At 42.1% G+C, this 15,488-nt stretch overlaps 1 protein-coding gene across 1 annotated transcript in view; it reads left to right on the top strand.

Annotated features, from left to right (window-relative positions):
* Positions 1 to 15,488, top strand: part of LOC136578989 (dynein axonemal heavy chain 5-like) — a 363,128-nt gene that overhangs the window by 312,419 nt on the left and 35,221 nt on the right. Inside the window, exons 66-73 of the mRNA XM_066579223.1 lie at positions 1,323 to 1,493; positions 3,342 to 3,720; positions 6,142 to 6,413; positions 7,563 to 7,727; positions 8,041 to 8,308; positions 10,797 to 10,918; positions 12,818 to 13,165; positions 13,834 to 14,022. Coding sequence (XP_066435320.1) covers positions 1,323 to 1,493; positions 3,342 to 3,720; positions 6,142 to 6,413; positions 7,563 to 7,727; positions 8,041 to 8,308; positions 10,797 to 10,918; positions 12,818 to 13,165; positions 13,834 to 14,022 — 1,914 coding nt within the window. The remainder of the gene's footprint in view (positions 1 to 1,322; positions 1,494 to 3,341; positions 3,721 to 6,141; positions 6,414 to 7,562; positions 7,728 to 8,040; positions 8,309 to 10,796; positions 10,919 to 12,817; positions 13,166 to 13,833; positions 14,023 to 15,488) is intronic.

Below are 15,488 nucleotides of genomic sequence, written 5' to 3'. Positions count from 1 at the left end.
CTGCGGGGCGTCTGGTCGGCGGCTGCGGGGCGTCTAGTCGGCGGCTGTGCGGCGTCTGGTCGGCGGCTGCAGGGCGTCCGGTTGCCATGGAGACACAGCTGGCAGCGTCTCGGGAGCGCGCACGTCGGGCTGCAGCGAGCGACGGGGAAAGAGCCGGCGGCCATCTTGGGGAAACTTTTATAAGTTGCTGAAACGCTGGAACGGTAAGTAGAAACCAGCTAGGAAAGTCATTTACAGGGGTAATTAGTAATGTATGTTTAATTAGGGGGATTGGGCAAAAAAAAAAAATCACTGCTTCCTCGAGACATCTCCTTTAATTGTGTCATAAACCTGTTACAACTACCAAACATACAATCGTAGAGAATTGTCATTTCTCTTGGAAAGGTTGTGGCTTCTCTATGCTGCCGTGGACAGATTTTCAGAATATCTTATGTATCTATAAATACGGTTCCTTCTACAGGAGATGCTACAATTTTCATGTGATTATATTGTTCCCAGAGTCTGTTCGGTCTTCGTGTCGTGTGAAGTTCTTATAGCGCATCTCGCAGGGAGGAATACATTACGGTGATATGGTTACTCACTTTGCTCTGTGAAGAATACATTTAGCACAAGCTATCGAATTGTTGCTCTCATGTTTTAACCTTGAAGTACAGTATATAAAGAGAAGGCAGTGCCCGTATACACAACCATGCTGCTGCCCTGATAGATGCCTTTATCGAAGTCACACATTAGCGGGACACATTAGCTGTTTTGACCAATACATGTAAACTTGGGCTCCTCTCACGCCTGCGTTAGGGTCAGTTCAGGGTTTCCATCTCTCTGCTCCATTGGATTGAAAAATACCGCAGTCTGCATCATTACTTTTCTGTCCAAAAACACGGAAACCTGACAGAATGGAAGCGAATAGAAGCCTTTCCACTTCTTTGAAACCCTATTGAAATCAATGGAGGAAAAAAATGGATCATTTTTTTCCGTTTTTATATCGGTTTCTCTTCTCCAAAATCAGAGCAGAGAAACTGACCCTAACGCAGGTGTGAAAGCAGCCTTACGCCGTAAACCTGTCTGGGTATGTATATTCATATCCAGGCATTAAATTAATCACCTTGAAATGTGTGGAATAAATGTACCTTATAATTGCTATTTCCCTAGCCAAGTAGTAACTCAGACTGTATTAGTAACTGTTTGCATGCAGGGTTAGGAAATACATACTCTGCGAAGGAAAATTGGAAAAATTATACATGAAAATTAACTTTTCTGCATGAAATTGCCATATTCTGCGTTGTGATGATAAGCCCACATTTCCTTACACTTCTGTCTTTTAGGAACTGGAGGCTGAGAGGGTCAAACTAATGGAAGAAGTGACTTCAAACAAGAGGAAAATGCAGGAGCTTGAGGACAATCTCTTATTTCGTCTTACCAGCACGCAAGGCTCTCTTGTAGAAGATGAGTCTCTAATTGAGGTTCTCAGGATTACAAAGAGCACGGCTGAGGAGGTACGGAATATCATGTCTATATCTTACCTAATAGATGCATTTGGTATAATGTGATCACATGAACCAACAGTCTCAGAAAAATGCATCAGGATCTCATGCAGAAGTGATAAATAACAATACTGCGGTGCCAATGGCCCTAAGGATACAGATATCAGACAACTGGCGTTACTTTACCGGCCCCATGCAGTTCGTTCTGCCAAGACCTAGTACAAGGGATAAAAAAGTTATTGCACCCGTGTTCCAGCGTGATTCAAAATGTAGTAATAATAAATGCATTAGCATTACAGATCTTCCAAGAATATTAAAGATTTATAGAACATTAAAAATGATAATTCTGCCTGCTGTTACAGACTTTCATTGCTGATCTCATCTACGTTGGGGGGCATCATTTGCCTTCTGTAGTTTTGTGGGTGCCATCTTACAGTAAATGTTGCTCAATATTTAAGTAGCTCTGTTCATTTTGCAGTTTAGTGATACCTTTGGGTTAAGAGTGCCTCAGCTTACAAGATTTTTCACGTGAGAGCAGACTCTCTCCCGAATTCTTGCTCTGATCTAAGAGCAAAAACTTGGGTTAAGAGCCTTGCTCTCAATGGTGCCGCCACTGCTGCTGATGGTCCCAATGGAAGCAATGGCCTGCCGGCAACCCCTGCAGTGATTTTCGGGGAACGGCTTTAAATATAAGTCCTTTCCTGAAAATCCCTAGCTGTTGTAAGCTGTAGTAAAAAATATATACTCACCCGGGGCTCAGGCGTGTCTAGCCGCTGCTTGTTCTCCCTGCATTTTTAATCCTCGCCTTCTGAAAAGCTTTAGAGAACAAGCAGGGAAAACAAATGGCGGCAGCGCTATTCTAACATCAGCCCTGATAGACACATTTGTAAAAAGTGTAACGACAGGTGAGCCCCGGCAAACAGGTGAGTATATACATTTTTTATTTTTTTACTACAGCTAGGGATGATTTTCAGGGATGGGCTTATATTTAAAGCCCTTCCCCGAAAATCACTGAGGGGGTGCTGGCATCCTATTGCTTTCAAGGGGGCAATGCCATCCCCATTGAAATCGATGGGAGAGCTTCGCGATCCAGAACGGATCAATGGCTTTTCCATTCATTTCAATGGGGAAAATTGATTTGACTTACGAGTGTTTTGCATTAAGAGCTCTGTCACGGAACAAATTAAACTCTTAAACCAAGGCACCACTGTATATGTTGTACTGCAAAAAGTAGAGCAAAATCGTCTTGTCATAGTTACATCGTGTGAAAATGTGAATCCGTAAACCTAGAATTTGTTATGGAACCTACAGCCTTGTTTTATGCCATCAAGTCCTGATCTATTTGGCCCAGTTGACATCACTTCTGCATCCTCTTGGATCCACAGGACTCATAGGCTTACTACATTCTAATTAATCCTATTAGTGATAATACAGCACCCCTAGAAGTCTTCGGGCCTCAGTGTGCCTCCATCTGTTTCCAATTTCATAAGGAGTCTTGCAGAGTTTTTCCTGTCATATTAATCTATTTTCCATCTGAAAAACAATGGAGTGAACGTCTTATTGCAGAAGTGTTTCCCCCTAAGGTAATGGTGGCAGCAGCACATGGAGCGCCCGGGGCTTCTGTATTGCTATGTGCACGAGCTCGAAAACATATTTATATTCATCCGAAATGATAGAAATTATAGATTTTAGTAGAGTCTTTATTAAGAAAAATGAATATGTAAAGATCCTATGCAACTTACTTTACGGATATAAGCTCCAAAATAGCCCTAGATTTGTAAACGTCTGAGAACAAAACTGTGCTTTCTTGTGATTCATGTATATGAATTATAAATGTGCTGCGGGGCTTGATTTTTCAAGGTCAGTGAGAAGTTGACGATTGCAGCAGAAACAGAGTTGAAGATTAATACGGCTCGCGAGGAGTATCGCCCCGTAGCAACGCGTGGCAGCATCCTCTACTTCCTCATTGTGGAAATGAGTCTGGTGAACGTAATGTATCAGACTTCACTCCGACAGTTTCTGGGGATCTTCGATCTATCAATGGAAAGATCTGTGAAGTCCCAGCTGACCGCCAAGAGAATCGCCAACATCATTGAGTATCTTACTTTTGAGGTGTTTAAGTATACAGCTCGAGGCCTGTATGAAAACCACAAATTTCTGTTCACTTTGCTCATGGCATTAAAGATAGACCTGCAAGCTAAGAAAATCTCTCATAATGAGTTCCAGACGTTCATTAAAGGTACAGTATGAATATGTTGTCTGTCAGTGCTTGCTGGGGGAAGGGGGGGGGGGGGGTTAATGTTTTATAAGGCAACAGGTAGTCCCAAAGGAATTAAATAAAAGCCTAAAAGTGTTACTAAATAACATTTTAGATCAGTATTTTACTTTGGACTGTTCACAGATTTAACACGTTGCTGTTGGGTTGGCCCAGGAAATATATGTTGTTTATAGTTAAATCCAGACCATGATTATTACCATTTTTTGTATTTACACTTAAAAAAAATGTATCTATCCCCGGATATTCCAGGAATAGCGACAGCTAATGTCTCTATTCTGTGTCCATCTCAGTAGTTGTTCCAAGGTGGTCGCACATGCTCAGTCTTGCCTCTTCTGGGTATGTGGAGGATCTCCGGTGAGCGGCGGCCTCTGAAGTTGCTGCATCTTCTCTGACGGCAGCAGAGATAATGAGGAGGTGATGAGAGAGGAGATGACGCCACGACAAAGAAGCAAGACTAATGGCTCTTTTACATGGGATGATCATCATTCAGGATCTCGTGCTCTCACGGGAATTTGAACGAAAGTCATCTCATGTAAACGCATACAGCGACTGAACAAGAATCGTTAAGTTTCTGCATGCAGAAAACTGAACAACGAGCCATTCAGTGTAAACAGCAGTCATTCACTTCTGAATGACTGTCTGCTTACCGTGAATGGAAGCTGCAGGGGGTCAACGCTCCTCGGCATACTCCGCCTCCATTCCGGCATACTCCTATGTAACAGCACAGGAGCGAGCATCACTGGGACAAGCTGTCGGGTATTGTTTGCCCGACAGCTCGTCCCATGTAAATGGACCTTAAGTAGGTGTGGCCACTTTGAAACATCTATTGAGGTGGACCGGATACAGAAAGGCTCTTCAGTAGAAACAGCAAGCAGCGGTATTCTAACATTAGTCTTGAAATATATGAGGATAGACACATTTGTAATAAGTGTAAATATTTAAAAAAAAGTTTATAATTATGGACCAGATTTAACTGTAACTAATGTTTCTTGTGGGATAACCCCTTCATGGGGAAGATGTTCTGCCAATTAGTGAGTGCCAACCAACAATAGAGTATTAATTGGGGCTCGTGAAGGTGATTTTACACAGGCAGTTGATTGCTAATATGGGAACAGATGATCATTACTATGATCATTCGTTCCCATGCAGATTGCATTCTTCAGCAGTCCCCACACCCCCTATTTACACGGTTTCATGTACGGCTAGCGAGTCAGCCTTTTTATACCCGCCTAAAATATCCAGCCAACCAATGGGCTAATTGTGGACATATTCACCGGGGACGATGATCAGGCAAATGAACTTTTGGGCAAATGTTGATTCCCAATCATCAGCCCCTGTAAAAGGGCTTTTAGAGTGGTCGTACACGGGCAGATATTTTTCCCATTAATGAGCACTGACCAACCATATAGCTTTTCGGTCAACGCTCGATAAGGTGGTTTTATGCGATTCGGTGATCACTAGTATGAAGACAAACAATCATTTCTACAGTCCTTCATCCTCATACTAATTGAATTCGTCAGCAGCACAGTCCCCTGTTTACAAGGATAGATGTGCTGCCAACGTGCATGCCTTTTTATGCCCACATAAAAGATCTAATGAAGCGCCCCCAAAAATGTTCACTTGTTCATCATCTGTTCATGGGTATATTCACCCAGCCCCATGGTCAGGCAATGAACGTTCATTTGAACATTTGTGCCCAATCACTGTCCTGTGTAAAGGGGCCTTTAACCTAGATACAATGACCTTTACAGTGTCCATTCGGTATCTCATCTAGTATTTGGCCACCCCACTCATTCATGTTTAGCAATCAATAAATAGCTGTACTGGTTATGGATCTGCCATGTAAAGCCACCCATACACATTGGATTAATGCCAACACGTAGATGCCAGCAGACCCTCAGGCATCTATGGTCTTGGGGTTCATTTCAATGGATTGGCAATGATCGGCTTATTCACTTGTTTCTTTCCTTATAAAAGGTCCGCCGCAGACATCTGGTAGATGCTTTCTTATGCGCTACCATAAAAGTCAACTTGCATTTTGAAGGAAAACCAAAACTGCCAGCCGAAAAACATCTGGTCAGCAGTTCGGTTACGTCTGTGGCATCTTAGCCCTCCTGTTAACCATCTCTTCACTCTGCTGCCGTGTTGCAGGTAGATGGGAGATAGTCTATGAGATGTACGACTCTACATAGAGGGTACTTTTTTATTAAAAGGATACAATAGATACGATGTTACGCAATTCTTTCCCCAAATATTCAGCTTCCTATCAAGCTTAAACTATGCTGAAACCAACAATGCTTGTCTTCTGGACGGCGTACACGGTGTTACTGTATGTACAGTAGACATAACTTCAGAATTAGACAGCATTCTCTTTCCTTCCAGGTGGTGCAACGTTAGATCTGAATTCTGTGGAGCCAAAACCAAAAAGATGGATACTTGATATGACCTGGCTCAACCTAGTACAGTTATCCAACCTACCACCCTTCAGTAACCTCCTTGGACAGGTGGCAAGAAACGAGAGAACATGGAAGATCTGGTTTGATGAGGAAGCACCAGAAGAGGCAAAATTGCCTGATGACTATGATAATTCATTGGATACTTTTAGAAAATTGCTTCTTATTCGAAGCTGGTGCCCAGATCGCACTATTGCACAGGTACAATTGCATCTCTATGCATATATGTGTGATCTGTAGAACGTTTCCTGGAAGCTTTCATTATATATTATACTTAATATGTTTTATTGGGAACCAATGAACATGAAGCACCTACAGTATTACAAAGAACTTTTTAGTATTGAACCGCGAATTTAACGTTATTGTTAATCATACCTGTACAGCAGATATATCTTGAAATGATGTCCACATCAAACGGGGAATCTGTTATCTACTTTTAGTCCTATGAGTTGAGCTTATGGGCTGAGAGCAGGTGACCCGCTGAGTCCGGGGGTGTAAGTGTTATATTCATCTCTCCCATTGTTTCCCTGATGTCAGCGTTGAAAGCCGCCACTCAATGCATTGATCGGGGCGCTCAGTAGTCCACCTGTCCTTTTATAGGTAAGTATACTACTTACATCCCCGGACTCAGTGCATCACCTATTTTCAGACCATAAGCTTAGCTTATAAGGCTAAGAGTAGGTGATGGAGTCTCTTTAAGAATGCTATACACTAAAAATTTTGGATGGCTGAAAAGGCCAATTTAGACCATCTTCTGCTGAGCATTGGCACCTTTTCCTGACAGAAACAAGTAGGGCAGATGCTGACAAATGGTAGATATCCGTCAAAGAATTGATCTGCCGTGTTGAATATTTCAGGTTGTTGTCAGGTGCTGTAGTTGACAAGTTGGGCATGTCGAATGATAGATCGGCATCCCATCATTATAAACCCAGGCTAGCCCACAAATCACAGCAGAGATCGATCTGTTGTCCAAAATGTCGTTTTAACTTATTGCACCACTGTCAAAGATGACAACCCTCAAAGACCAAGCATGCAGAATAAGCCATTCAGAAAACGACTGCCTGGAATCCTTAATGTAGGGCCAGTTTGAAAGTGACATTCTTCAGTCAAAAGGAAGATTAGTACAGACATTGCTTTTGATTTCCTGCAGCATTATTACTTTGTTTTGGAGCCTTCAGCTACTGTATCTTCAAGCATCGCCTACCATATATGACAGGGAACTTGGTTGACTTCAGCCTTGCTTCTTTTCACTGTACTCTCAACAATGCGGTGTACTTTTTCAGATACAAATACGATCACTTACAGTATTGGATTGTTGTTTTTCTAAGTATACATGTGTTTGTTTTGTAGGCTAGACATTACATAGCGGAATCTCTAGGTGTAAAATACGCTGAAGGTTTCATCCTTGATATGGAGTCCATGTGGGCTGAAAGTGATTGCAGAACCCCTTTGATCTGCTTCCTGTCCATGGGCTCAGATCCCACAGAAAACATTGAACGCCTTGCCAAATCCAAGGTAGGGTATGATACGAACATAAGATCCTTAGGTCTAGATCTAAACCCTACTTTACCTACCAACTAACGTTGCAAATATATTTTTGATAACTCTTTCGGCAGCGCCTACTGCACAGTTACCAGACTCTACAGCTATGTGAATGTTCTCTATACACATCGTACCACCTTAAATGAGCAAGTTTCATTCATTGCTCAGGCTAATGAGGAGGACTGAAGCTGTTAGATCCATGAATCGTCTATTTTCTTGAGTCTTTTGGCGTCTAAAGAAAGGAGATTAGTTCGATATTGATATTTTGTTTTCTTTCCGTTCACAGAATGCTCCTTGTCGTGCCATTTCTATGGGCCAAGGGCAAGAGGTTCATGCTAGGCGTCTTCTAAGTCAGTCCATGCAAGATGGTGGGTGGTTGCTCCTTCAGAACTGTCATTTAGGACTGGACTTTATGGACGAGTTACTGGATACAATTACTGTCACAGAAACTGTGCATGAAGGTTTCAGAACGTGGATCACTACAGAAGTTCATCCCAAGTTCCCTATAAATTTGCTACAGTCATCGATAAAATTTACTAACGAACCACCTCAAGGTATATTTCTTAGATTTGTCTGAAGGGGAATTATGATGCAGTCAAATATTTGCATTCCTCTGCTGAAGGTTGTATACAATTCTGGTACTTTTAGGGCTAATGCCCACGAATGGATTTCTGCCGCGTTTTACACGGTGGAAATCTGCGGCGTTATGCTGCACCTATTAGGTTCTATTGAACCTAATAGCTCAATGTTCTCCATGCCACAGCGTGAAAGAAACCGCGGCATGCTCTAATTGCCGTAGAAAAACGCGTGCCCGTCTTCCATTGTAGTCAATGGAAGCCGTCTGTCGTGCGATACTTCCGCTGTGAGCACAGCGAACGTATCGCATGATTATGCGTCACCACCTAGCCTCCTTGTCCTTACCTAAAAAAAACCCTAACTAAAAAAAAAGTCCCTGACTTGTAGACCCGATGATGCAGACCCGCCATGTGGTATCTGGCAAGATAGTTGCAAGTTGGTCCTCTTCCGCATTCCAACCCATGTCATTGATCTTGCAAAAATTGTGCAGAACCATGCGAGCTCTGATTATGGCACACCCATTCCCGGGATCCATCTGAAGTGTTCCTTGGAACACACGCCACTTGGTAGTGAAAATGCTAAAAGCACAATGTATGAAATGCAGGGCCAATGTGAGCCTGTCATTAAAAATACACCAACTGGCATCCAATCCTCTGTGTGCAAATGGGCGAAAGCATGGGTGGTCGGGCCGAAGCCCTCATTCACCACAATAATGAATGGGGCTGTATGACCTGAAGAGCCAGGAATCAAGTGCAGTTCTAGGAGGGACAACTGGTTGGAAAAATGCTGCTGACCCATTCTGCAAGCCCTGAAAATGCAAGCGTCCCCAGTGCTTCCATAGAGCTTCCATATCTACAGTTATAAACCGATTGTTACTATCAGCCAATTCCCAGTGGAAAGGAACATAAAAAGAAAAAAAAAAATAATTTAAGAAAAAAAGGTACCACTATTTCTCACTTGTGCGAATGCATTAGGGCACATACACAAGGCAATTGCGCTCAGGTCGCCCTTGACAGACTACCAGTAGAGAGGATAGTCTGATCATCCGACAGGTACGAGCAGCTCCAATTTTTTCATTGTCCGCCATGCAGAGACAGGTGGCACCATTGTTGCAGGTCCCTTTGTCTGTCAGAACCATTTCCAGGCACTGGGCTGAAGGACAGTTAGTCTCACGCTGCTAATTATGTATACTGCCTTTGACACCCACAGTCGCCTCCATTTGCAGTGCTGTCTTTGAACAATGAAACTGGACTGCTTTGGAGTGGAAATGGGTTGTCTTTGGTGATGAATCCAGGTTTAGTTTGGCCACTCATGATGGTCATACTCATGTCTGGAGACCTAGACGTGAGCGCCTCAATCCTTTGCTGTGAAGCGGCACACTGCCCCCTGCTGGTGTGATGGTCTGCACATTATAGTCAATCACCCCTAGTAGTGGTATGAGGGACAATGACAATTCAGCGATATGTTCATGTGTTGTCCCTCATGGTGACTTCCAAGAGGCATTTTCCAGCAGGATAATCCTTGACTACAAACAGCAAGGGTGTCACCAGAATGCCTCCATGACATTGACACACTTCCGTGGCTGCCCGGTCACCAGATTTATCATCAATAGAACATGTATGAGACCATCTGGGATGCCAACTTTGACAGCCTATTAATTTGCACTCTAGAGGCTCAGCTATGGCAAATGTGGACCGATATGCTGCAGGATTCTATATGTAACCTGTATGCCTCCATGCCCACCCGTATCACATCTTGTATCCAACCTGAGGTGGTACAACAGGGTACTAGAGCCTCCATGCCTGCCTGTATCACATCTTGTATCCAAGCTAGAGGCAGTACAATAGGATACTAGAGCCTCCATGCCCGCCTGTATCACATCTTGTATCCAAGCTAGAGGTGGTACAACAGGGTACTAGAGCCTCCATGCCCGCCAGTATCACATCTTGTATCCAAGCTAGAGGCAGTACAATAGGATACTAGAGCCTCCATGCCCGCCTGTATCACATCTTGTATCCAAGCTAGAGGCAGCCCGACCAGGTACCAGTGCCTTTCCAGATCACATCTTGTATCCAAGCTAGAGGGAATGCTCCTTTTGCTCTGATAGTGTAATCACTTATTCATATCAATGTTACAATCACACAGAGAAAGTTTTGTTCAATTCCGACAACTTCTAGGGAAGGGATTTTTCTTGACAAGGAGTGCATGTTCTTACCTCAGGGTGACCAGAAGCCATTCCTCAAGTTAGTGTCGGCATAAGTAAGCCCAGGATCCAGCACCTCCAGCAGACCAACAGATGACAGTGAACTTCTTAGGATGGTGACTCAAGTCACTGTAAAGGCTGTAAAAATGGCCCTTATGTGCTCACTGCTATACCGTAGGGGGAACAAAGCACTATCATTTACCATGCTCCATAATATTCTCATTAGTTTTGGTATAGAAAATAATTTTTCTTTATGCCATTAGGTGTAAAGGCAGGATTGAAGAGGACATATTCTGGGGTTTCCCAAGAACTACTGGATGTTACCAATGTGCCACAATGGAAACCATTGCTCTATGCCGTTGCTTTCCTCCATACAACAGTGCAGGTAATAACAGCATAATGCACTTAATATTATGGCCTTTTTACTTTCCAGTATTGGATTACTCATTCAGTGTTTTCACTCTACAGCTTAGTCATATTTATTTTGTACAGACTTACATTAAAGGGTTTTCTAGTTTCAGCAAATTCATTGTCTTCTTTCTACAGATAAGTTGCTCCATTTCTAACATGAATTCCTCGTGATTTTCTAGATCTCTGTTTTTTGTCATTCTACTTTATTGGTCGTTAAGATGGCGACTAAGAATGTGCTAAGGCCTACTACCCAAATATTACATAGCAGAATAACCAGGGATATATGCTCCCTTGTGCAAATATGGTCTAATAACAGACACAATAAATTCAAAATTCACATGAGCACATGCTGTGTCCAGGGATAAAACATAACTTATTAATTGTAATAATAAAAAACATAATTGCACCGTAATCCTAGCTAACCCTAATTAAAATGAGGAAAGAGGGGGGAGTATATATAAGATAAGGTCCATTTACACAAAGCGATGATCGACCAAAAATCGCCATAAAAGCGATCATTTGAGCGGTCATCGTTGCATCTAAACCCGCGGCCATCATGCACTTTTCATGCACTGCTAGCTGATCGTTAAATTCAGGCCAACCTAAAAATCGTTGTTCAGCCTTATCAGCAGTTCTCCACTGGGAGTGCTGATAGCATTGTTTCCCGTTGGAGAACAAAGGAGCTACTTAATAGTTTATGCAAAATGATCGCTCAAAGCTGTCACTCAAACTGTCGTTTGAGTGATCGTTTGAGTGACCATCGCTCCGTGTAAATGGGCCTTTAGGGTCAAGAAAAAAGAGTGAGATCTGATCCAAATAGGATCCCAACACAAAGGAAGATAAATATCTCTGTCGCTCCAGGATTGGCACTCCAAATGACAAAATTATCATATAAAAATAGACGTACAATATCACTTAATACCAGATTAATAACACCTCCTAATAACTCTAATAACACCAAGATAATGAACATTTCGCATTCACACTGAATGATTATCGCTCAAATTCGTCCATTTAAACAAATTTTAAGCGATAATTGTTATGTGTAAATGAGCCTTTACTATTGTATAATACCCCTCTCTTCTCCTCTTAATTACAGTGATGTAGAGTAATGTAAAATTAGGTTCCTGTGCGGGGTCGTCCTTTTCAGGGCGGTCACTCTGCTATATCATCTACATGTAAGTGCTTGGGACAGATTAGGGTGCAATTAGGTTTTTTATTATTAGAATTAATAAAAGTTATGTTTTATTTTATGACACAGCACGTCCTTATGTGATATTTATATCAGTGTGATTGTTCTCAGCAAGAGAAACCAAGTAATCTTGTAGATATGATACCTTTTAATGGCTAACAAAATCATCAATACATGATGTTATAGCGAGCTTGCGAACCTCTTTAGGGTTCTTCCTCGGTTCTTATATCAGTAATATAGCCTGAACACAGAAGTAGCCCATTTACATTGTATTCCGCCTTCCCACTCAAGCCTGCACATCCTCCTCAGCTTCATGACAAGAATATACTGAAAAAGAAGCTCTGCAGCAGATAAGGTTTTCCAGGAGCTCTTTAAAAAAAAGGTTGCAAGAAATGATAGAATGATTATGTATGAGACCTCCATTACAGACAACAGAGACTCTGGGGTTGCAGAGGATTTCACACTGTAAGGAAGTGCAGTCAGATGAAAAGTTATTTAAATTGTAAGATGAATGCATTTTATTAGATACTACCTGCAGCTGTCACCTGTAAGCATATTTAGGAGAAATCTATAAAAGCCTTGTGGAATAGGGTTTTAATTCATTACCTACTGATGGCAAGGTTCTGTGCCTAGAACATCCAGTGGACAGGTTTCATACCTCTTATTTATTTTCTCCCCCAGGAGAGAAGAAAGTTCGGACCTCTAGGATGGAACATCCCCTATGAGTTTAACCAAGCGGACTTTGCTGCCAGCATACAGTTTGTCCAGAATCACTTGGATGACATAGGCACCAAACGTCCGGTAAACTGGAACTGTCTGCGCTACATGCTGGGAGAAGTGCAGTACGGCGGCCGTGTAACCGATGACCTCGATAAGACATTGCTCAACACGTTTGCTAGAGTCTGGTTTGGAGAGCACATGTTTTCTGACAAATTCAGTTTCTATAAAGGCTATGGCATCCCGAAGGGTAAAACCGTTGATGAGTATGTCCAACATATAGAGCAGCTGCCAATGGTGGACACCCCACAGGTAACGACAGCCTCGTTTAGAGTTACCTCCAGCCCACAATGTCTCTTCTTCTATTGTTATAATGTGACATTAAAACAGACATTACATTATCAAAACATACAAAGCGGGAAAAATGAGATTCACAGATACGTTGACTTAAGGGTGTTGGTCCGAAAAACTGATATCATGCTTGTAAACTTACAATTTTCACTGCAAAAACATTGCAGTTAGTGAGAAAATCGCATGGTATCGCTGAACATGCGTCTTCCACGTGCGTGAAAATTGCATTTATTAATAATTGGAAAAATTGAGAATCGCATCACACTCACATGCAAGTGCAATGCAATTTTTTTTCTCACGTATGGGCAAGATTTCTGTGGACTCGCAGAAAAATAGAACAAGCCACGATTCTTACATGTAAATAGACCCATTGCGAACAGCGGGGTCTATTTCAGTGCGTCTTGCAACGCTCAAAACTCTCGCCAGAACCTCGCTCATGTGAATGCACCCTTAGAAGGACATCTATTTCATTCTGAAACCTCAAGCTCATCATGCTTTATCATTTTAGTATCTAATAGTAATGGGCATTGTTTTCTGTCCACAGCACATTCATGTTGTATTTTCTCAGCTTTCTTGGGCTTACAGTAGCATTAGGCCTATAATGATTATTTAATGTGTGTTTGTTAAAGGTATTTGGATTGCATCCCAATGCAGACATAACCTACCAGACAAACATGGCGAATGAGACTCTAAGCACAATCGTCAATATTCAGCCGAAGGACAGTGCGGGAGGAGGAGGAGAAACCAGAGAGACTATTGTCCAACGTCTTGCAAATGAGATGTTGGAGAAATTACCAGAGGACTACATTCCACATGAGGTATCAGCGTGTTCATCTCAGGGGGCTACTGTGTGTGTGAGAATGGTTAAATATCACTAAGCTTGCAGAAGTAAGCGTCTTCCGGTCAGGTTTGGGGTTTCTGTAAAGTACCGGCTGTACATGCTTGTGTATGTCGGCGATAACGTATCACCAGTAAATGTCTTCATGCATCTGCTGCTGATATCATTCCACTAATTAATCTTTTATTTTACAACATTTCAGCATATATATTAGGTACTCTAAGGGCCCTTTTACATGGGACTACTGTTAGGTGCTTCAGTCCCCGCCAACCGTCCCAGCAGTAATCACTCCTGTGCTTTCACGTAGGAGCGAGGATCACTAGTGAATGGAGGCCACTGAGTGATCCACGCAGTCATTCAAAGACGAACAACTACCCAATTACACAAGCCAATTATCGTTTGTCGTTCAGTCGCTGAAGTGAACGATTATCGTTCAGATTGCCACCATCCAACCTGAATGATGATCAGGCTGTGTAAAAGGGCCCTAAGCCTACAAGACAACATTGCTACCTCTTACACTCAGGGCTAGAGTTGAAGACACAACCTTGAGACGTCCAATCGTCTGGAACCATCATTTGACTTACTCAAAAGAATTTCAGAAATAATTGCTCATGCTAGTATTCCATGTTGATGACATCGCTGGTCTCTAACGTGATGCATGACAAAAACTAGTATCCAACATTAACATACTAGTCTATTTCCAAGATATAACTGATGTAACCAGAATTACTGTAGATTATTGGATGTGCAGTATAGTTTAAAGTTTAAGTTACCACATCTGGGAGTTTGCTCCGAGCATCTACTACTCTTTCAGTATTATAATATTTCCTAACGTTGCTTCTGATCTTCCCCCAACTAATCTCAGATTGTTCCCCCTTGTTCTAGTGTTTTGCTTCCTAATAAGAACACTTCCCTCCTGATCCTTACTTATACCCTTCACATGTATAAAAGGTTTCCATCATATCCACCCCTCTCCCTTCTTTCCTCCAAGCTATACAAACTAAATCCTTTAAGTATTTCCTGTGAAGTTTTGTTTTTGAGACCTTCCACCATTTTTGTAGCCCAGTTTTAAACTCATTCTATTTACTCTTAGATGAGATCTCTAGAACTGAGCACGGTATTTCAGATGCAGTCTCACCAGAGCTCTATACAGCAGGATCATAATCTCCCCCTCTTTCTTCAGGTTGTACCGCTAGCTATGTATCCAAGCTTCCTACTTGCTCTCACTGCTGCTTGTCTGTGTTGTGGGAGGTGGTACAAGGTTCAGGATACAAGGCAGACACCAGACTTACAAAAGCATATATTTTTATTAGAACTGCTAACGACCAGTAAATAGTATACTTGAATGAGATAGATGAGAAGTAAGTAACTTTTTATGCAACAATTTAACATTTTTAGTAGTAAGGCCTGACTATCACTATCTCATAATCACAACACTTAGCATAT

This window comes from Eleutherodactylus coqui, chromosome 9 (assembly GCF_035609145.1).
Source record: "Eleutherodactylus coqui strain aEleCoq1 chromosome 9, aEleCoq1.hap1, whole genome shotgun sequence".
In the NCBI taxonomy this organism is placed as follows: domain Eukaryota; kingdom Metazoa; phylum Chordata; class Amphibia; order Anura; family Eleutherodactylidae; genus Eleutherodactylus; species Eleutherodactylus coqui.
The sequence above is the reverse complement of the archived record's forward strand: the minus strand, read 5'-3'. Positions and strand labels throughout refer to the sequence as shown.